Source organism: Pezoporus occidentalis, unplaced genomic scaffold, assembly GCF_034315485.1.
Source record: "Pezoporus occidentalis ecotype Australia unplaced genomic scaffold, CSIRO_AGI_Poc_V1 ctg76, whole genome shotgun sequence".
NCBI lineage: Eukaryota > Metazoa > Chordata > Aves > Psittaciformes > Psittacidae > Pezoporus > Pezoporus occidentalis.
The window spans coordinates 1,760,158-1,782,459 of record NW_026916115.1 but is presented as its reverse complement, the minus strand read 5'-3'; the positions used below and the strand labels follow the sequence as shown (position 1 = coordinate 1,782,459).

Below are 22,302 nucleotides of genomic sequence, written 5' to 3'. Positions count from 1 at the left end.
AAATAAACTGATTTATAAATTAATCTTGTTTCCTGGTTCTTTATAAAATGGAGCTTTATAATTACCCAAATGGTTGCTAATTCTTACAGTGTCCTGGAAATCATCTGTTGTCGTTCCCTTTTCTGTCTGATGCTGTACTTGGGATGCCTGTCACAGTCCACAAAATCCCATTAGAGTTGCCTTAATTATAACTCATAACATTATTAGATATTTCCTTATTTTTAAAGCTGAGTGTTGATAGAAGTAGAACCAGAAAATAGTATTGTGTAATCATTGCAGGAGTGTGCTGCATAATCTCTGTAAGTAAAATTACTCCTTGGACATACTTATTTAAAACAGGTTTTTAAAACTCAAGGTTTAAAACACTGGGGGGGGGGGGGGAGCGGAGCTATTTTTATGCAAAACAATCATCTTGGAATTAAATTCTTCAGAGTCTTGGTCTTACTTTGGATCCCTCAGGCTCCTAAATTGTTACAGCTGTATAGAGCTGCTGTTACCAGCACTGATCACTTCTTCACTGAGGGGGCAAATGTTGCTCCTTGGAAACTTCATGTATTGATAGAACTTTGCTAAATCTTTGCTGTTTTCTTTCCAAAACAGCAAGCTAACAAAAAAAAAAGAAAAAAAACCCACACAACTATGCTTTAACATGTGAAAGGTCACAGAGCTCTCTCACAAGACTGCCGAACACTTCCAGTGCCAAATCAGAGGTGTGCATGCTGGTGGTGAGCAAGGGGCGGTGTGAAATGTGTAAGGCCAGGACTAAGTGTGTTTATTAAGTCTCCTCAGTGCCTACAGCTGCTACCGCTCCTGTACTTCAGGTGCATTTTGGTACCATTTATTAATGTACAGCCCAGCAGAAAAGGCTTTGCTTTCCGTTCACTGCAGACATCTACAAAACCCAATGTTGATCTTTCCTACTTTGCTAGAAAAAGTGCACTGCTTTCCAGCTGTGTAGCACTCTTCTCCTCACCACTCTTCTCTACCTGGGCAAGACGTGCATTTAAATGGGGAGAAAACAAAGCCACTGCAAAGGCATTACTCTCTGCTGAGCAGTTATTTGCTCTTCCCTTTTCCTTAAGAGAGGTACCTCATCTTGGAGGAGGACTTACTGCACTCGGACTTCCATTACAAAAGAAGCTTTGCTTCAGTCCTGCCGTGCCAGTAGCAGTAATCCTCAGCAGAGCAGGCCGGGAACACCATCCACAACCTTCATACAGAGAAACACATCACAGCCCTCTGAGCTCTGGGGTTGAACCAGCCAAAGCCCAGCAGGTGGGTTCTTTGATGTCCAAAGCACTGTAACGAAGTGGTGGCGCTGCAGTTTCTGTGCTCATTACTGAGCAGCAGGGGAGCATCCGTGTCCCTACTTTTCCCACCCTGTAATGATTTTTCTCCATGAGTTCCCATTTTCAGACACTGATCTCCTTGCAGCCATCAGCATCCATCCCTGGAAGTGGCTTAGAGTGCATTTCACATTGAGGAGGAAAAAAAAATGATCTGTGCTCTCTGGCTGAAGAACTGGCTTCCCTTTAAAATGGCTCAAGTGGTGGGAATGCTGCCAAGGCACCGCTACTTGCTGTCCTTGCTCAGGATGCCCAGTAATCAGCTTGATGAAGGCACTGACTTCCTCATTTGCAAGTCTACATTGCTTTACTTGGGCACTGACTTTCTACAGTGGTGTTCGTGCAACTCTTATCAGAACCCTTGAAGTGCAGCTGCCTTTGACAGCCATTTCACCCATGGACTGGTGAAACTCCCGAGTTGGGCAATAGTAGGCAGCCACGTCCTGATGGCATGCTGGATTGAGTGGGACTGTTCTGGTGCCTCCCTTCCCAGATGCCACCCCCTCCCAGGTGCCTCCCCGGGGAGGTGGTGCCAGCTGCAGCCATCCCACATCCTAAAACGCCTGGCAGAGTGCTGGAGCACTTGAAATGTTGACTTTGCTCTGGATGTCGCTGTGCCCTGCCTACCACAAGGGCTTCTGCAATGCCTGGGCTCTCATTAACACTGCCTTTAGAAGAAAAGGAGCTGGTGGGGAGCTGCTGAAGGCCAGCAGCTCTCTTCATCATGCAGGAAAGACAGGAGGGGGGCTGCTGCGCCACTGGCACCCAGCCCAGAGCACGGGCCATTGGCAGGCAGGAATGCAGATGAGATACAATGGAGTTTGAAAGCTTAGGACACTCTCTGGGATGTGGGTCCTGTAGGGGAGGGAAAGATACCCCGTGAGTGAGGTCTGGAAACTGGAGCAAACAAAACCCATAGCCCAACCCTGTGCTCTCCTGCCTCCTTCTGATTAAGATCCTAAGGAAATTCAGGGAAAAAAAGATAATAGAGCTGTCAGGGGGCAGCACCTCCAATCAGGAGGGTGAGGTTTGGGCAGGAGCATAGCAGGCACACTTAGGGTGAAAATGCCTTCTTTTGCCTGCTGAGTATGCTGTGTGAGGATTGCCTGGAGCAGGTCTGGTTTGTTTCTGCTCTGAATATTTCTCTCGGCCCCAGTTTCCAGCCCTTTACTGCAGCTGTGCAAGATCTGCCATGTCCCTTGGGCTGTGTTCCTTCCACAATGTTGGTTTCCGGTGGCTTCCTTTTGCAGGCTGGCTTCTCTGTCACTGCCCTGTGAAATCTATGGTGACTCAAAGCAGGGTTTTATCTGTGAGTTTGTTGGAGGTGGAATTAACCCCAGTTCCAGGGGTGTCCCTCAAAGATTTTTCTTTTCTTCCAGCAAAATAAAAGAAGCTGCAAGAGATCCTCCCTTCATGTTTGGCTTGAGGAGCTCAGCAAGGACACAAGGAGTCCAGTATCTGTGTTCTGCTGCATTTCTCTGCAGAGGTGATGGAGGAGCCAGTGCTGCCCAGTGAAACTCTGTTTGGGTACACCAGTCCTTGATAGGTGAGACCTTGCTTATGTTGCAGGACTAGTGCCACATCAAGAGAGGAGTGCTCCACTGTCATCTGTGTGGTATTCTCAGTTTCATGAGCTGCAATTAAGCTAGCTGCCAAATAATGATGTGGCAAATCTGGGCGGTGTGGCCTCCTCCGATCTGCTCCTGGAAGCTGGGCAGATGAGCTAGAGAGGAAGACATATGCTCCGTTCATCCTGGGTCATAGTGATGATTTATGACTTTAAATAGATCTTAAATTTGCAGGTAAAACATTTCCTACCCAGACATACCAAAGACAGCACCAGTTCCTCCCAGTCCCCCCAGGTCCCTGTGTAAAAAGCAGGCACAATATTGCTGCCATCCTTTTGAGCAGGGATGAATCAGCAGAGGGTGAATAGCAGAAAGGGGCTGGTATTGCTGAAGTCTCTCTGCAGACACAAACTACGTGAACATATTCATCACATCCTGAGAATGTAGCCGGATTTTCTTTTACACCTGTTGTTATTATAGGCTGGTTGGGCTTGAAAGGTAGAAATCTGCTGTATCCAACCCAGCCTGTCTCACGTAGTCGGCAATTCCCAGCTACCACTGAGGGCTTTCCTGGTCTTCACAGGTGTGAGCACAGCAGAGCCAATGCAGGTTATGGGAAGCAGTCAGGGTTCACATCCAGTCTGCGCTATTCCCTGTCTTGTCAAAGCCATGGAAGCTGACAGCTTTATTGCACAAGCATTACCAAAGGTCTTGTCTGAAGTCGTGTCTCAGGACTTTGGCTGGCTGGGAGGTGGCAGTGGCACAATTTTCAGTTGCTCTCTCAAGCTGTTTGGCAATGCTAATTGAGGAAATGAGGCTTTTTCTTCTATTTAGAGAAGGACCACACTCCCCCCCCCCCCCCCAGTAATTCGTATGTCCACATAAAATGTCATTATGCTGAACGAGAAAACTCTTGACTGCTTAAGACAGAAGCAAACTAAAGCTGCTACGTTTAACCAGCATGGTGTCACTGTGGTGCTGTGCTCCAGATCGACGAGAGCTTCACTGAATTCAACAGCCCTATCTTGTGAAGGCCGGAGAGAGAGGAAAACTGCCAAGCATCCTTTTCAACTGGTATTTCTGAGGTGCTCACAGGAGAGTCAGATGCAAACTTCTCTAAATGGCCTCCAAAATGCCAGGGCTGGGTGACGGGGTTGCCATGATTGTATCATGAGTCTTGCATTGGTTGTCTGTTTTTCTTGGAGTCAGTTCCTGGAATCACACAATTAGGTAGGAACGTGTTCTTTAATTCTCAAGGAAGGAAGTCCATTTTGGGATCTCCCTATCCCTGAACCCTCACAACTAAAGGGAGCTGAGAAGATTCTGGGTCAGCTTACCTGGCCATGTTGAGCTATTGGTATGTTGTAGCGAGATTCATGCTTTTGAAAAGGGACAGTAAAAGCCTTTCTCCATTTTCTTGAAGTCATTTCCAGCACTTGAAGGGCTGAATACACCAAAACCCATTAGCTCTTCCCTCATCTCCTCTCTAACTCAGCACAGAGGCAGAGTAGCTCTTTGCATCTGTGAAAATGAGCCATTTTGGGTGCACGAAACAAGTTCTGCAGGGTGTAAATAATTTTGGTAAGATCTTAGCGGCCTTTGAGTCTCTCAGCCTGTTTGTGTTGCCCACACCTCATTGACTTCAAGGAGATTCCTACTGGGTTTTAGCCTGGGAAAGGAGACTTGAGAGCCGATGAGCTTAATGAACTAAAGCCACCGCTTGGCTGCTGCACAAAGACGTGTGCAGCACAGGAACCTCCACAGTGGGCTTTAGCCCATGGCCTTGCCGCAGAGGGGGGAAGCATGTCTTTTGCCAAAGTTAAGGATGCTGAGGCGAGTGCTGAAGGTTTTGCAGTGCAGTGCAGTTCAGAACCTGCTTTGTTTCCAAGGGGCCATGAGAGCCTAAATCTGGGTTTTGGGGCTGGCTCATAAGCTGGGCATCTAGGGTCATGCAGCACCCACTCCCTGTGCGTTGCTGCCCACAGGCTCTGCCAGCAGTGGGGCGGTGCAAAGCATGAGAGGACAAAAAGGCAGGCAGCACTGGGAGAGCGTTTAAAACCTCCCCAGACTTCTGCTGTTGCTTTTATTTTATTTTATTTTACTTTACTTTATTTTTAATTAATCTTAGTTATTCTCAAATCTACCTTAAACTGTGTTGTTTTAAAATTTTTATCTTTGGGTTTTACATGCCCATCCCCTGTCTCAAGGCATTCTGCTCTTCCCAGTTTGAGGCAGAAAGAAAGCCTCATTTCTTGCTTTGCAACAGGATTAGAAGGAAGAAAGGCTTTTGGGGCAAGTCCCTGCCTGGAAAGCCCCACACCCTGCTGCTGAAGGAGGCTGTTCCCTGGGAGTCGTGGGGATGGCCACGCCAGCCCTGTAGCAGGGTTCTCGGCAGTACCTGCAGCCCCAGCTGTTCCCTTGGCAGCAGGAAGCAGAAGCATCCCCACCCCGGGGCTTTGGTAGGTGAGCAATGGTATTGCTCACCTCAAAAAGAGCCGGAGCCCCCGGGTGTGTGCTCTTGCCCTTCTGCCCTCCGGTTAGATGCTGCTTTTGCATCTACAAAAGGATTTAAGGAATTTGGGCTCCCTGGAAGGGAGGGGTGAGCTGGATGGGGAGGACGGCTGGCAATTACACTGGTGCTGAGCGCCTCCACCGTGATAACCTAATCAAGTTGATGAGACCTTAGAATAAGGATGTCAGCTCAGGGTAAAATAACGGTGATGACATCCCTGAGCACAAGGATTTTTTGTTTTTTAATTGCCAGCTGGATAAAGACAAGTTGTGGCAAGGTCTCTGGCAATAGTGAGGGACCATATTTCAGAGCAGCCCAGCATGGGCCGGGCTGTGCCTCTCTTCTTGCGTTTGGACAGCAAGGTGTGATAATCCCTTAAGCATCTAATTACAGTTGGCAGGGCTGGAGCAAACCATCTTCTGCCCCATTTCCATCAGCATGGACGTGCAGAAAATGCGTGGCAGCGATCCCATGAGGCTTGTGTCCAACAAGCTCTGACCTCATAGCCAGGCCATCTTGAGGAGTCCTATAGCTCCCCAGAGCCATGCCCCATGTGGAGGCCCCTGCCCCCTGCTGCCATGGCGAGGCTTGGTTCTGGCAGGCTTGTTTTTCTAGCATGGCAAGTCCGCCTAAAGTACTTAGGTGGGGCCCAGCATGGCTAATGGCCTTCCTGGAGACAGAGCCAGTAAGCAGCCCTCAGCAGCGATGGGCGCCCGTGGGGCCGGGACCCCGTGCCCTTAGAGGCTGGGGAGGGAGCTGTGTACACCCCTCAGTGGCCAGCTCTGCCCTGAGGCACTGGGCAACGGACACCTTACATAAGGGAGATGGTGACACGGGTGTGTGCGTGAGCCATGGCACAGACAGGGCTGGGAGGCATTGGCCGGGCACCGGCCTGCCCGCCACGAAGGGCAGCTTTTTGAGGGATGGAGGAGCTTGACTTTGGGGCCTCGTTGGGTATCCTTGTTGCTCACCCCTTGCAGGGTTGGGGTGAGGGCAGCCAGGTCTCCGGGGTCCCCGTTCTCTGGGGTGTCCCGGCAGGCGTTGACCAGTGACGCTGGCTGATGTCAGGGTGTGGGATCAGGGCGCTGCCCTGGGGCTGGTGGCTCCGTCAGGGAGGACTCTGATGGCGGCACGGCGGGTTTGGGGCTTGAATCAGCCTCCTCCGCCTTCCCTCGCTGCACCAGAATGTGGCGCTCCCCGTGTCCCCGCAGGGGGGTAGCGCTGCCCGGCGCTGGGGGGGGCTCGGGGCTCCCCCCCTGGCGCTGGGAGCGCGGGAGCGCTGCGTTCCCAACAGGGGGCGCCGCGGCCCTCCTCGGCCCCGCCCCTGCCCCACCCCAGCGGGTGGGGCGAGCGGCGGCCCTAAAGGCGGCGGGCGGTGGCGCACGGCCTGGCGGGCGATGTGGCGGCGGCGGCGGCGGGCGCGGGGCGGTGTGGGGGGGCGGTGGTGGCCGGCGGCCGTTCTGGTGCTGGCGCTGTCGGTGCCCGCGGCGCGGCCCCGCGAGCTGTACTCGGCCGCTGACCCTCTGGAGCTGCTGGGGGCGGAGGCGGAGGGGCGGCTGCTCGGCTCCCCCAGCGCCTGGGCGGTCGAGTTCTTCGCCTCCTGGTGCGGGCACTGCATCCACTTCGCGCCCACATGGAAGGCCCTGGCCCACGACCTTCGCGGTGAGTCCCCGGCGCGGCTAACCTGCTGCCCCCCATCCCCGCATCCCTGCCTGCCTGTCCCATCAGCACCCCCAAACCCTCGCTGTGTCCTTGACCTTGTTTCCCCCCGCCTTGTCCCTGTCTCTGGCTTCTGTCATCAGCACCCCATTTAATTCTACATGTCTCTGTGTTCTTATCAGCATTCTTAACTACTCCCTGCATCCCTGTCTGTTCTCCTGTGAGCATCTGTAAATCGTCCCGGTCCCTCTCCCCACCCCCATCACTCCTAAATCCCTCCTGTGTCCTTGTCCATCATGCTGCTCTCCGTCAGTACTCTTCACTCCTGCCTGTATCCCTGGCTCTGCATACTCTGTCCTGTCAGCACTCCTTCATCCCTTCTGCATTCTCCCTGTCAGTACCCCCCTCTCTCCTCTGCCTTCCCTTCTGTCAGCACCGCTAAATCCCACTGTATCCCTTCCCCAGCCTCCTTGAAGTGTCAGCCCAGTGGGAAGGCCCAGGGTCCCCCATGATGCCCAGGCCTCCCTTGCCATGGTTAGTCCTGGCTTAGCAGCATCCCTGGAACCCCCTTTAGCTGGGAGAAGCTTAGGCTGAGCCTGCCCCAGGCATGGGGGTCCTGCTGACTGCCCAGACCCTCCCTCAGCCGTGCTCCTCCCTGGTGCCTGCAGGGAGAGGCTGGCAGGGCTCTGGGGCTGGGCGTTCATCCCAGCTGGTTTGTTCCCAACTTTGACCTTGATACCTGGCCTGGCTTATGCCCAGCATCACTTGGGAGCCCGCACACCCCAGTGCTGGGCCCCTGGCCCCAGCAGGGCTTGTCCTGCCTCCCCCAGCATCCCGGGGGATGCACAGGACTGCTCTCTGCTATTGCGGTAATTGATACAGCGCAGTTGCTGCCGGGTGACTCAGGGGCTCCTGCCAGGGCAGGTGTCCCATTCCTCGGAGGGGATGCCATCCCTCCCTCGGGATGCCATCAGTACTTCCAGTGGGGCAGGATGTGAGGAATGTGGTGTGTGCCCAGGCCCCCTGGGGGAATGCTGGCTCTTCTGGCCTCTCTCCAAAATAGGGTCACCCTAGGGCTCCTGCAAATGGGGTGCTCGTGAAGGCAGGATAGGGAAGCCATCCCTGTGCCCCTTGCCATCTTACTGCTGTTCCCAGGGGTGGATTTTCGCAGGTGTGGGCTGGCCAGGGAGGAGGCCAGGGTGACCCACAGGCACCATGTGCAGATGAGTCCAGAGTGTGCCTGGCTCCCTGCAGCAGGGCTTGGCACCGGCTTTCCTGTGCTGCTGGTGCTCCTACTGTGTTGTAGTAGGACACAGCTCATGTGCTCTGTCACCTGTGACCAAGGACAGTCCCAGAGGGTTGTCTTCAGCAGGCTCCTTCCTCAGGTGGCATGGGCTCCATTTGTGTGCTGGTACCATGCCCCTCCCCATCCTGCTTGAAGGACAGGCTGGGCATTCTCTAGCTTGTATCTTTTACACTAAAAAGAAGCCATTTCAAAGCTTTTATCTCCATTTTGCTGCTGGCTTTTAGAGCTTGCTGCTTGAAATGCCTCTATGCATTCTTTTTTTCCCCACTCTGTTTTACTCCAGTGATCTGTTGGTCCTCCCCAGGCAGGTGGTGGTGGAGAGTCATAGAGGGGGAGCAGATACTTGGCAACTGTTCTTGGGTTGTTCCCTTGTGGTTATCAACCGTACCCTTGGGGCGAGATGAGCTGAAGCCTGTGTTCCCTGCTCTCCCCCAGCAGTGGTTAGCCATCCCTCCCTTTCTTCTCCCAGTGGCCTCTTCCCGCTGGCGCAGAGGCTGGGCAAGCAGAACCAGACGGGCAGGCAGCCGTGGGCAGAGCTGCCTTGAGTCGGGCGCCGGTGAGGGCAGGGCATGCAAAGCCTGGTCCCGCCTTGCACAGCTTTCCCTGCACTCCTCTGTCTGAAAAGTAGGCTTTAGCTCGGACATGGCGTTGGGTATTTGGGGCTTGGAAACCATCAGTTTCCTGTGAGGGATGAGCAATGTCTTCGGGGCACAGAGGAGCCATGTTGCTGGTGCAGCAGGAGATCCCTGCCATCTCTACAGCAGCTGTGAGGAGCAGGGCAGTTTTGGGGACCTAGAGAGGCTGATCTGTGCTGACCGCATCCTTTGTCCCCCCAGAGTGGAGGCCTGCAGTGATGCTAGCAGCCATCGACTGTGCTGATGAAGCCAACCAGCAAGTGTGTGCTGATTTTGGGATAACTGGCTTTCCCACGCTGAAGGTGAGGGCTGTGTGCACCAGATACTTGCCTGGTTTCACTGTGCTTTGCCTTTTGCTCTGTCTCTGTCTTGCTCAATCAGATTGACAGTATTATTGCACCAAAGCATTCCATTTGGGGCTTTGCAGTCCAGAGCTGCTTCACACTTCCCCAAAACAGAGCTGCAGCCAGACTGCAGGCAGCGCAACTGCTGGGTGATGTATCAACAAGGAGGGGGAAAACCCAAGTGCTGCTTCATGGTGAAATGTAGAGGCCATATCTCTCCTAGGATAGTGTAGTGTCTGAAAATTCAATTGGAACCACCTGGGAAAGGCTGCTGGAGGGCAGAGAGCAGTCGCAGACACAGGTTTTGAAGAAAGGTGCAGGGATGCTGCAGGAGGCTGCTGGGAGCCTCCTGCAGTGGCTGGCGAGGTGCCAGCCTGAGCCTGACCTCTTAGCTGTGTCAAGGTGGTGTTTCACAGTGTTTCACACTGCAAACAGAGCCTTGTTCCAACGTAAGCAATAAAGCTGAAGCACTCCAGGTTCAGGCAGCAAAATCCAGGATCATCTTGGTATGGAACAGGGGAAATATGGGTTTCATCAGGTATGCCCTCAGTCCCAGCTTACAGGCTCACTCCAAGGTGAGGTCAGGTTTGGTGGTTTGCCAGGTGGGTTGGCTTGTGGCCTAACCCTGCCCTGTGGTCTCAACAAGCACCTGCTGCCTGAGCACCCACTGCCTGTGGGACATTGACCAAAACATCTCCCAGGGCAGGGAGGTGTGCTGATGTGGCAGTGCCAAGAGCTCACTCGTTTTGCATCCCCTGTCCCCACCAAACACCTTTCGCAAATAGCCAGCGCTCCTAGCCCAGCCTGCAAAGCAAACACCGGTCTGATGCAACCTGGTTTCACTGCTCTGGATGTACCACAAGCACTGGAGCCACTGTGGCAGGTCAGAAGTGAAAAAAAAAAAAACCCTTCTCCTGGTTTATGAGAGCTTCGGAGCAGGGAGCTACTGGATTGCAGAACCAGGCTGCCTCCCTCGGACCCCTAGAGACACCTGCCTTGCTGCCTCCCAGCACTCAGCCTTTGGCTGGACATGGCTCCCAGCCCTTGCCTGCACCCCTCCCCTTTGGGGATGCCCTGCAAGATGGGGACGCAGCCTAAGTGCTACCTCTGTGGTGGCTCATGTTGATTGGTATGCTGTAATGTTGTAGGGAAACTGAGACAGAGATGGTGTGGGGGGAGCCTCTGCCTGCTGGGCAGCACTGCCTCCTTGTCCCACTCCACACTCTCACTCCAGTTTTCCCTTGTGTTTTTTTTCTCTCATTCAGTTCTTCAGAGCTTTTAGCAAGAAGGCAGAGGACGGGATAAGGATTACCAGTGAGTGTTCAGAACCAATTTTTTGGGGTTTGTTTTGTTTCATTTTTTCCCTGGGTGCAAGTGGCTCTGCTGTCCACACCCCCCATGCATTTGGACCTCAGGGAGCCCAGGGGGCAGCTGAGAGTAGCTCCCTCAGCTTAGCCCAGCCCATGGGTCAGGCTTCCCCACGACTGACCCCTTGGCATCCTGTCCTCCTGCAGATCCCAGTGCCACTGTCGAGGACCTGCGCCATGCCATCATCACCAACCTTGAGCAGAGCCAGGACGCCTGGCCGCCTGCCTGTCCTCCACTGGAGCCAGCGAGGTAGGAATGGCGTGATGGGGAATGGCTGTGTCAGCCTCTGTCCTATGGAGGGCAGGTTTTGGGGAAAATCCTGAGGCAAAACTGAGCACAGAGCAGCCACTGCATCACCCACATCCCAGGGAGATGCAGATGACCTGGCCAGGCTAGAGACATTTATGTGGCCCAGCTGAGATAGGCCTTAATTACAGCAAGCAGTGCCTGGGCCAGGAACATGGCAATGCCGACTGCTGCTGTTAGCAGCTTTTTCCTGTCCCAAGAAAGGGTTTTCTTGGTTCGGTACAAATTTGTTGGGATCTGCAGTCTTTACTGAATGCAGGCAGTTGCTCCACTCTCCCAGGGGGAGCATTCGGCTTTCCCAAAGTGATAGTCAAGGTGGGCACATGCTTCAAGTCTCTGGTGCCTCTGTCCGCTAGCTAAAAAAAACAACAGTCCTGCTTCCAAGTTCATTGTTGTTTTGTTTCCCTGAGTGACTGTGCAGCTCCCTCGTGCCCTGCCCTGCCTGTGCTCTGTTTGGCTGACCCCAGTGGATTTTCTCAAAGTCTGTGAACCAGAGCAGAAAATTGGGCTGGAACTTTAGTGGCAAAGAATTGCATGCTTGGTGAGGCTGAACCTCCACCAGGATCCCCTGCCAAAGCCTAGCTCCTTTCAGGTGGGAGGGCTGATGCTGAGGACCTGCTGTCATCCTCTTTTCTCTTGCAGCATGGAAGAAGTTCACACCTTCTTCCAGAGGAACAAAGACCAGTACTTGGCACTTATATTTGAGAAGAGCAACTCCTTCGTAGGCAGAGAGGTGGGTATAGCTGCATTTATCCCCCAATTCTCTTGAAGCCTGGGTGCCTTTGAGAGGGAAGTTGTCATGTGGCAGCCTCCCCAGTTGCCTTGCATGCTGCCTTGCTGGTGCAGTGTCTTATACAGGGTTCTAAATAGCCCTGCTGCATCCCCAGTGAGGTGGCGGATGCTGCTGTCCCCCCATTCTGACCCGGGGGTTGCTGGTTGCAGGTGGCACTGGACATGCTGCAGTACGAGAATGTGGCAGTGAGGAGGGTGCTGAGCAGCGAGGAGGAGCTCGTGGAGAGGTTTGGCGTCACCACCTTCCCCTCTGCCTACTTGCTCCTCCGCAACGGCTCCTTCTCCCGCCTGCCCGTGTGAGTGCAGGACACAGGGGGTGGGTTTGTGGACCCTGGTGGGGGGTCTCCTTTGTGGGAAAGTTCATTAAGAAGGAGACAGTGGCTGGGTCGGGCAGGCTGGTGGGGAGTAGGGGGCTGCTGGTGGGCACTGAGTGTGGCTGCCAGCCTTGCCTGGCGCTGGGAGAAGGGCAAATGGCTGCATCTCCCTGGGGTGGCTCAGCACAGCTGCCAAGGGCTCAGCTCTGCCCTGGGCTGCGTATCAGGATACCCACTGCCAGAACACATGGAGAGTGCAGACCACCCCGCACTCATTCCCTAGGTCAGAGTTGTCAGTCTGACTAAGCCTTGGGTCTCCTTTGCTTCCTTGTTGGGGCTGGGGGCTGTTTGGGAGTGAAGAGGGTCTTGCTCACAGTTTCTCCTTCCTTGCAGGCATACGGAGGCACGCTCCTTCTACACCTACTACCTGCGCACACTCTCAGGCATCACTCGTGGCTCCTACAAGCTGAACACAACCATCACAGTTTCCAATGAGACCAACATATCCCAGCCAAAGCATGCTGACCGGTCGGACCCCTCCCTTCATCATTCTGGGGCAATGGGAGGCCAGGGCTTGTGCAAGGAGGAGGTGTCATGGCCATGGGTGGGCAATAGGGTGGTAGGTGGGACTATGCCTTTCACCTGGGGAAAAAGAAGAAATCGTGGCTGGGTTCCTGGGGTACAGATTAATGGGCTGGTGGAGCATCATGCTGTGCTACCCTCCCCAGCTCCAAGGTGTACATGGCCGACTTGGAATCCACGCTGCACTACTCACTGCGAGTGGAAGCCACCCGTGCCGCCGCATTGTCAGGAGCCCAGCTGGCTGCCTTCAAGTGCTACGTATCCACGCTGGTGAAGGTGAGGAGCTTTTGGTGCTGGGAGAGGAACCACCAATGCCTCCATGTAGCTATTCATAGGGTGAAAGGCAAATGCAGGTTTCAGGCCACCACATTCCAGTGCTCACTGATAGCAAAGCATGGTGGTCTCAGATGTGAGCCCTGTGTCCCAGTGTCACTGTGGGGCTGTCCTGTGGATCTCCAGACAGCCCTGAGTTGCAACAGAGAGGTGCTGGAGAGTTTCTGATGAGATGTGAGGTGCTGGTATTGGAGGGCAGAGCAGGATTGGCCTTGCAGGAGGTGTTGAGGCAAGAGGTGTTGAGGCAGCAGGTCTTTTCAGAAGAGACCACTGGGTGTTAGAGATGGTCAGAGGGGTTTGTAATTCTTGTTGTCTGACTTGGATGCTTGGTTTGGGGAGCTGATCACTGCAGACTCCTTTGACAGTCCAGAAAAGGGATTCCTGCTCTCAGTCAAGCTCTGGAAGAGCCTCATGTAAGGTCCTGATTTTTCTTTTGTCAGTGAAATTGAAGTATGTGAATTGAAGGAGCTTTGAGCCAGCAAAAGTGGGGCACTTTAATTCCCTGGTGCGATGAAGCACTGTTTGGCTGAGGTCTCCAACATTGCTGTTGCAGGAGCCCTGTCTTCATCCCTGTGAGAGCCCAGGATCGTTGGCATACCTTTACCCAGCCACACCTGCCACCTTTGCTCTCTCCTTTGTCACATAGGATTTAACACTAAGTTTAGACCTTGCATAGCCCTTGCTGATGTGTGAGATAGCCCCTGCTCCCACCCCTGCCTGCTCTCCCCCAGCAAAGAGCTCCAAATGTGAGACACTAGTGCAATGAGTCTTAGGTCCTCAGCTCAGCAATTCATGTGGCTCTTACTTTATTTGCACCCATCTGTCACCCTTGCTGTTTCTCCCTTGAATGAGAACCACAGGACTAGGGAAATAAATCTCCCGTCGCACCAGTTTCCTGGCCAAGGGCACAAGCTTGCCAGCATGGTGAGGAGCAGCAGTGGGTTTATTTGATCTGCTTCTAATTCTTTCTGCAAACCTTCCCCTCACTTGCCAAGGATGAGCTGTGGCCTCTGGCAAGGAAACAGTGGCATCCCCACTGTGGGCAGGAGGCACCGGGGCACTGAGTGGTGGGTGCTGGTACTTCCAAGAGGATGCTGCAATGGTGCTGCCATTTCCATGCTTATCCACAGGACGGAGCAGCATCCCCAGGATTGCAGCCGTTGCTGCCAGCCGGGCAGGGCTCAGGCTGGGGAGCTCAGCCAGCAGCTCCCAGACTTAACTGTTGCATTCCCAAGAAGTATTTAAGGAAAGGAGGGAGGAAAAATCCAAACGTGGAAAGAAGTGGTGCCTAGAAAGCATGGAATTGTGTGGCAAAGCCTCCAGTCGAAGGAGCAAGGGGGACCACGTTTTGCAGCAGAAATCAGGTTGCAGATTAATTCCCCTGTGAATTTGGGACTTTGAGCGTGATTCTCCGCAGACCTGGAGAGAACAGCTCGGAGTTAGCAAAATGCTCCATCCTTTTGCTTCCCTGTCACTTTTCCTGTGTGCTGCTGGTCTTGTCCTCCACATGGTTTGGTTCCTCTGTCTCTTTGTCCAGCAGTAGTACATACTGGTGGTCTGCCCCCTCTCCCCAGAGCTCCTGTGGTTTTAAAGTACTGCTGCTAATCGGCTTTGTGCTGGTTTATGGTCAGAGTGGCTTTTGCTTCCCTCAGATGGGCTGAGGTTTGGAGCCTGAACATGCATGCAGGAGAATATGGCCTTGCCACCATGGGGGGGTATGCTGTGACCACCAGCCCCTCAGCACCAAAGCCTTGCTGGGACAGCACTGCCCTCCAGCACGTGCTGCCAGAGGGGATGCTGGTGCTGCCCAGTGCCTGTCACAGTGAGCTGGGGGTGCTGATAGGTTGCCTTGCTGCTCCCGGGACAAGGCCTGGGTTTCCTCACCCCTCTCCCTACTCTGCAGTACTTCCCGGGGCGCCCCTGTGTGCAGACCTACCTGCAGTCCCTGGATGTATGGCTGAAGAACTGGACAGAGCCTGAACTGCCCCGTGACGTCTTGAAGGGGGCCATGAAGAATAACAGAGATGTAAGATGCCCATGGGGACCTCGGTCCCTGCCCCAGCCCTCACCCCTTCCCCAGCCCGCATTACCTGCCAGCTCCCTCACACCATGGCTGTCGTCCCACCAGGCCTCCCACCCTGCCTGGCTCCCCACCAATGTGACCTGGGTGGGCTGCCAGGGCAGCGAACGCCAGTTCCGTGGCTACCCCTGCGGGCTCTGGACCATCTTCCACCTGCTGACTGTCCAGGCTGCCCAGAGCGGCCCTGACAAAGGTACCAGGTCCCGGGGGGGAGGGTTTGGGGAGGAGGTGTGTGGGTGGGCTGCAGCGCAGGCAGGGGTGTTGCATGCAGGCAAAGGCTTGTTTCCCCCCCCTTCTTAATCTTGCCCCAAGGCAGATTTGCAGGGCGGACAAGAGCCACATAGTCAGGGTGTGGGGTTGCCACTTCAGCTGATGGGACCATCAGGACTTGCCTTCCTGTCCTCCCCTATCCTCTGCCTCCTTACAGAGCTACCACTGGAGGTCCTGAGCATCATGCGTTGCTATGTCCGGTACTTCTTTGGCTGCCAAGAGTGTGCTCAGCACTTTGAGGCCATGGCGGCTGAGTCCATGGACCGGGTGGCAAGTCGGAAAGAGGCTGTCCTCTGGCTCTGGTCCCACCACAACGAGGTCAACGCTCGCCTGGCGGGTAAGGGGGCCACAGGGAGGGGAGCCAGTGCAGCTTCCAAAGGGAAGAGGGAGGTGAGGTGGAGGAGCATCTCTCCTCCTGGATGGAGCTGGCAAATGGCTGCATTAGGGTGCAGCAATGGAGACATCTTCTTGTCAGCATCCCCCACCATAGGCGACAGCAGCTGGTCACACAGCATCAGACCACCCCAGAGATGCAGTTGGGTCTTACATGCTCCCTGCAGGGGGCTTTCCAAAGCTGACAGGTACCCTTGGAGGACCTCTCCTTTGACGGCTCCTCCAAATGTCCCATCTCCATCACTGTCCCCAGCTGCCGGATGCTCCGGGGCACTTATAAAAGTACAGGGGGAGGACTGTCACATGTCTCCTCTAACCGGTCTTTGCAGGAGGTGACACAGAGGACCCCAAGTTCCCCAAGCTGCAGTGGCCTCCACCGGACATGTGTCCCCAGTGCCACAAGGAGGAGCGGGGTGTGCACGCCTGGGATGAGCCGGCTGTGTTCACCTTCCTCAAGGCACACTTCTCCCCAGCCAACATCTACATGGATTATGCTGAGGCTGACCCCATCCTCATGGCTGGAGAGGGGACTGGTGGCAGGGTGGGCACTGAGGGCCCACGAGAGGTGAGGGAGAAGGAGGAAAAGGAGAGGGAGGGTGACATGAGAGCTCCGGGGCGACCAGGCTCCACTGAACCAAGGCGCCCCAGCATTGTGCGGCTGAACCCCAAGCTGCGAGCGGTGGGTGAGGATATCGTGGACCTGGACTCCTTCAGTGAGCAGCACTTCAAGAGCCAGGCGCTGCGAGCAGCAGCCAGCCGGCACCGGCGACTCAGCAAGCGGGACACGATTGCCCTACTCCAGGATGCCAGGGTGGGCCGGGAGCGTCGGTGGCCTCCTGGCGTCCAGGTCCAGGAGGAGGAGGCGGCTGGGGAGGGCGTGAGGAGGAGCCCCTGGCTGCGGGTGCTTGGCTTGGGCTTCTCCCGCCTGGACATCAGCCTGTGCGTGGCCCTCTACTTCCTCTCCTCCATGTGCCTCCTGGGCATGTACACTTTCTTCCGTCTCCGCACCCGTGCCCGGAAAGGCCGCCCTAGCTTCCCCGTGGCCTGAGAGCAGTTGCAGGGGGGCAAGGGCTGCCCCCGGGGTGGGGTGGGTGGGCTGCTGATCCAAGACACACCTGGGACAGCATTTTATCCCCAGTGTGAAATGGTTTGGTACATCCTGCCCAGGAGCTGCCCACTTGCAGCAGCAACTCCCCCAGGGTGGGGGTGGAGGGTGGAGAGCTCTTTTTGAGGGGGAAGGAGGTGTCAGAGCATCCCCCCTCAGGTTGCAGTGTCACATTTCGGGTGTGCGGGAGCAGGGACACTGGTTCATGTCTCGGCACCAGCTGCCCTTGGAGCTGCCTGGACTGGTTTCAAATGGGGAAACCCAGTCCCATGCTGGGGAGCAGCCCTTTGGGGTCAAACCACTAGTGGGGCCAGGAGGGTGGGGGGTTTAACCCCTCAAAAAGTAGGCACTGCTGGGTGGGGGTTGGCAGACTCCATTATGGGGTTTCAGCAGCATTATGTGCGTGTGTCCCCCTTTGAGACACGAATGGGGGCCCCCACCGTTCCTCACCCCCTCACGCGCTGTTGCTCACTCAATGCTTGTCTTAGTGGAATAAATTATTTTTGCTGACACTGGCCCTGTTGTGTCAGCTGGTCCCTGCCATGTGGGCACACAGGGCAGCACCTCCCCTCCCTGCCATCCCTCACTACTGGCTGTCCTGGCTCTGGTCTCCCCCATCACCCCAGGAAGAGCACTGTTGGTTTGATCCTTTAAATGTTTTTAGCTGCTGTTATTGTATATTTTCTCCTGCTTTTTGCTTCTGGAGGCACCTGTGGCCCCCCATACAGCCAGCATGTCCCCATGGTTGGGGTGGCTCATGGTTTGTCCTCAGGTGGGGTGATAGGGAGGGAGCCTGGGGAGGGCAGGAAGCTGCAGGAAATTAGTTGACGTGAGCCATGGAGCTGCAGTTCGGTGCTGGCCATGCCCATGGTGCAGAGCAGGGAGACACTTGTGAGCATCCCCTTTGGGAGCAGGGCTTCCATGGGTGCAGGTGCCTTGCGCCTGTCCCCGATTCTTTCTGCCCTTTTATCCTTGTTAGAAATCATTAAGGAAAATGGTTGTTTTCCAGGGCTAGGGCCGGAGCCATCTGCTCTCCCAGCGCTGCCTAAATCCCCCTGTAACAAATTCATTGGGATTATGCTGCCCTCCCTTAATCCCAGCCCTTCCCCCCACATGAGGGATTTAAAAGGATTAAAGCCTCGCCGATAATAAACTTCATTAAGAGGGAGGGGGGGGTGTCAATCCGATTTGGAGCCTTTTTCTTGATATCTTCACTTTGCCCAGGCGGGAGGCGAGGGTTGGCAGGATGGGGAAGGAGGGCAGGCAGCTCTACTGCTGACCAGGCACTGCGATCTCTGGCTCCTCTGGCCCTTGCTCCCTTACCTGCTCTTGAAATAAATTGTCTTGCTCTGCCTTTTCTTCTTCCTTGGTGTCTGTGCACGGTCACACCTCCGTGGGACATGAGGCTGGCACCCCTGCCCTGCCACTGGTGACCCACTTGGCCTTGGCCACATCCCTTAGCCAGGTCCTCAATAGCCTCAGCCCAGCGTGGAGGGGGCCTGTGTCCCCCCAGCCGAGTACTGGTCCTGCCCACTGCCATGTGATGGATGGGGAAGGTCTCATTGCTGCAGCCCTGCTGCCTCCTTCTCCTTGATTTCCCAGGGGGGTTTATCCCCAACATGAATAACCTCCCATGCACACCCTCCCCACCAGCTGCTCCCCTGTGTGGCATTGAGGGCTTGTGATGAGGGGCTGCCTGCTGCTACCCTAGCCCCAAAATCTTTCAGTGGGCTGCTGAAGCTGTGGACAGGCTGGAGGATGTGTTAGGGAGATGGATGCAGTAGGTGGGTGCATTGGGGGGATGCAGCAGGAGGGTGCAAGGGGTTAGGTCTGGGCAGGTGGGTGCAGGGGCTGGTGAGGAAGAAGCTGCAGGCAGGGCTGCCCAGATTAGCATCTCCAACAGGCCCGCAGCCTAAAGCTGCCATGCACACAGGAAAAAGTCCAGTAAATAGACTTTCCGTAATCCTGTTTGGTGCAGTCCAAATCCTCCTGGCCCTGGCTCTCCTGGGCTGTAGCACCAGGGTGTGCTCTCAGCACCTGGGGAACCCCAGTGCAGGGCACAGATGGGCCAGAGCAGGCAGCAGTGCAGGCAGGAGGCTGCTGCAGGGCTCGGTGCTGCCTGGGGAGGATCCTCCTCACCATATCCCCCAGGATGGGATCTTTGGGATAGGCCTGCACACAAGCCCTGGCACAGGGGGAGCATCAAACCTTACCATGGCCACACTCATGGGTAGGATGGGCTGTCTAGGGTGGGGGACACTCCCCGATGCGGTTACCCCTTCCCAGAGAAAGGAGCCTGGGCGTCCCCGAGGCTAATTACCCAAATGGCCTCGGGCTGTGTGAGGCGGCGGCTATTCCCTAATACAATTTACCCTCAAGTGCAATTTAATTTTCCTCGAGGCTGGTGGCCGTCCCCCGCACACCAGCCACCTTCCCACCCCTTTGCGCTCGCTCCCTCCCGCCTTGCCCCTCTTCCCCTTCCCTCCTCAGCACGGGTGAGAGCTTTTCTCCATCGGCATCCCCCCTCTGCCCATGCTGCGGCCATAAAATCACCGGGGGTTCGTTCAACATCAATTAATTTTCAATTACAATTAGCAACGGCAGTGCCTGCGAGGGGAGAGGCTTCCTCCAGCCGCTGGTGAGTACTTGGGTCTCACTGTGCTTGTCCTTGCTCCAGGTGACCGCTGGCAATAGGGGTGTCTGTGGGATGGGGTCATGCACAGCTATTGGAGTAATTGAGAAGTGGGGAGCAGAAGGGGTTGTGCACATGGGGGCTTGGGGTGCACTGCTCAGAGGGTGGCTGTAGCAGCTTTGGCCCCATAAGGATGTCCCCACCTGGGGGAGCTGGTTTTGTTATGCAGGGGGTCGCTGGGATGAGACCCAGCAATCTCGCTGCATGGTGGCACAATGCCTTGCTGTCAGCTGAGCTCCTGGCACCTCCAACCCCACTCAGGCTTTGCTGATGAGGGACATGGCTGGGCTCACACCCGCCAGGCATGAGTCTTCCTTACATCCACCCCTAATTTTGCCTTGAAACCCTGCTGTTGCACCTGGGAACAATGCACTGATGTCCCCCGCGGTGACATGCTGCCCAAACCAGCCGCAGTTCCTGCATGCCTGGGCTGGGGCACAGCAAGAGAGGCTGGGGCTGGGTCTCAGGAAAGGCTGTAGGGTTTACCTGCTTTTTTATTATTAACACTGGTGGGGAAGGTGCCGGGAGCGCTATCCCTGCTTGTCTGTGGGGTTTGCATCACATTGCTTGTGTCTTCATCTGGCTGCAGAGGGGGTTCAGGCAATACCAACAAGAGAGCAGGATATCTGTATGGTGCCAGAGACCCCCAAAACTGCCCCAGAAATATAACCTGATGAAAATCGTGGCATTCACCCTTCTGCGGGCTGGTCACCACTGCCCCTTAGCTCTGTTTTAGATCCGGGAGGAGGAGAAAGCCTGGAAGGCGATTTCACACCAGTGACATGCAACCACCGGCTCCTCAAGCAGCATCTTGGGTGGCACAAAGGGTGTTTGCTGGGCAAGAGGCCCATGCCCACCTCCCCACATGCCAGGATAATGGGTTGTGATGGAGAAAGTTAACCTGAGAGAGACCAAAAAACCACAAAGCAACCCAAAAAAAAACAACCCAGAGATAAAAAAAAAATAAACCAAACCAAACAAAAAAACAAACCCAAACCAAACAAAAAAAAAAACCCCAACAACAACAAAAAAAACACATGACACCAAAATGAGGAACAGAGGGAAAGCAAGAAGGATGGAGGGCAATGCTACAGGGGATGAAGGCTCTACTGGGAAGATATAACAAGCCAAGGGTGAATGGGGAGGAAGATGGTGGTGGGGGTTTATTTTTAGTGGACACTCAGACACTCGTGTTGGCTGTGCACTGGCAGCACGATGCTCCCCGAGGTAAAGGCTCAGCACTCCCTTTGCCTGCTTGTCATTGCCGTGAGTGAGCAGGACAGAGGGGCCTGGATCAATCTGGCAAAGCAGAAAAATGAATGAAAATTGAATTCCCCAAGGAGAAGGGATGGGGGGAGCTGTTATCCCAGCTGAGAGATAAATCAGAGCGTGCTGGAGAGTGGGGGATGGAGACCACTCCTAACAGTGGTGGAATAATTAAGGCAATAGGTTGGAAAAGCAAAGAGGTGGGGCAGGGAGGCCACGGGGCAGTGTCCGTCTGTTTGTCCGTACATCCGGCTAAACTTCTGTAAATGTGCCTTAGGGACCTGCCTTCCTGCTCGCTGGGAGCCCCGCTCCGCGCTGCCGGCTGGCTGGGGACCGAGCGGGGGGACGGGACAGTGGCCCCTGCCCCAGGGGGCTGTGGAGCGCAGGTGGCCGCGGCAGTGGGGGCCGGGTTGTGCTTAATGCACTTAAAAGCTGGTGCTTGATTTAGGGGAGAAAGAGAGAGGAAGGGATGGGATTCATCTCCCCCCGTGGTGGGAAGCCAGTTCTAGCGCTTGGTGGACTGAAGGGGGCTCATTCCTGAAGTGAATGTGCATCGATCTCTGCCCAGAGACGGGCTGGGGTTTTGCTGGTAAACTAAACCTTTGGGGTTAAAACCCAGAAGCTTATTTACAATTATATTTTTTTTCCTGAGCAGCCATCGGGCTTAATACATTTCTTAGGTTTTATCACTTTTATTTTTAATCAATTTTTTTTTTTTTTCCCAATTGCTGGTGTATCCCACCTGCACATTTCCTGAGGGGACAGTTCAGTTTTTTTCAGGTGGGAAAAGCATCTTCCTGGTTTGCATTTCAGTGTGGGTATGAAGAAACAGAAAGGGCATATGTGAGCTGAGGGTGTCTGAGCGAGCATCCTGCCATTCCCACCCAGTGCTGCCTCAGAGGTGTCACCCTGCTTGGGCAGGCTCAGTGCTCTAAGTGCTCCTTACCCAGGCAGCGTAGATGTCACAGCACATCAGGGCCATTTGGCACTGTTGTCCCCAAGCTGGATGATGTGACTACCAGGAAGGGTGATGCTCCAGGCACCCTGGCTAACTTCAGCTGCATTTTGGTGTGCTTCTTCACTCGGACCTTAGCCTCTGGGTACTGCCAGGTACTGCTGTCTCTCAACACACTGGCTTCACTCTGGTGTCACAGGCCGGGTTGCCCCAGTGTTTTCCCTTGGCAAAGCCCATGGGGATCCTTCTGGAAGGTGTAGTCACACCAAGCTCTTTGACTTTGGCATCACCACCCTTGTGCCACAGCAGCCGGTGGACTGCTGGGCCAGGTGTGCTGCAGCACTGCAGAGTTGGGTTGGTTCTTTCCATGCCCAGATGCGTCCCTGATGAAGCTGCTGTTGGAATGGGCCTTGTGGCATGGGTGTGCTACAGCACCCTGTTGGAACAGAGCTTTCTGCAGTTGTTCCTGGTACTGG

General features: G+C 54.9%; 1 protein-coding gene across 1 annotated transcript; it reads left to right on the top strand.

Moving 5' to 3' along the window:
* The first annotated feature begins 6,808 nt into the window (after window positions 1–6,808).
* QSOX1 (quiescin sulfhydryl oxidase 1) lies at window positions 6,809–18,265 on the top strand. Its single transcript, XM_062602379.1, has 12 exons — window positions 6,809–7,088; window positions 9,228–9,328; window positions 10,636–10,684; window positions 10,885–10,987; window positions 11,687–11,777; window positions 11,987–12,132; window positions 12,544–12,678; window positions 12,879–13,008; window positions 14,969–15,091; window positions 15,194–15,338; window positions 15,573–15,752; window positions 16,138–18,265. The coding sequence occupies exons 1-12, from the start codon at window positions 6,824–6,826 to the stop codon at window positions 16,854–16,856; spliced, it is 2,187 nt and encodes a 728-aa protein (XP_062458363.1). The 5' UTR covers window positions 6,809–6,823; the 3' UTR covers window positions 16,857–18,265.
* The last annotated feature ends 4,037 nt before the right edge of the window (window positions 18,266–22,302 follow it).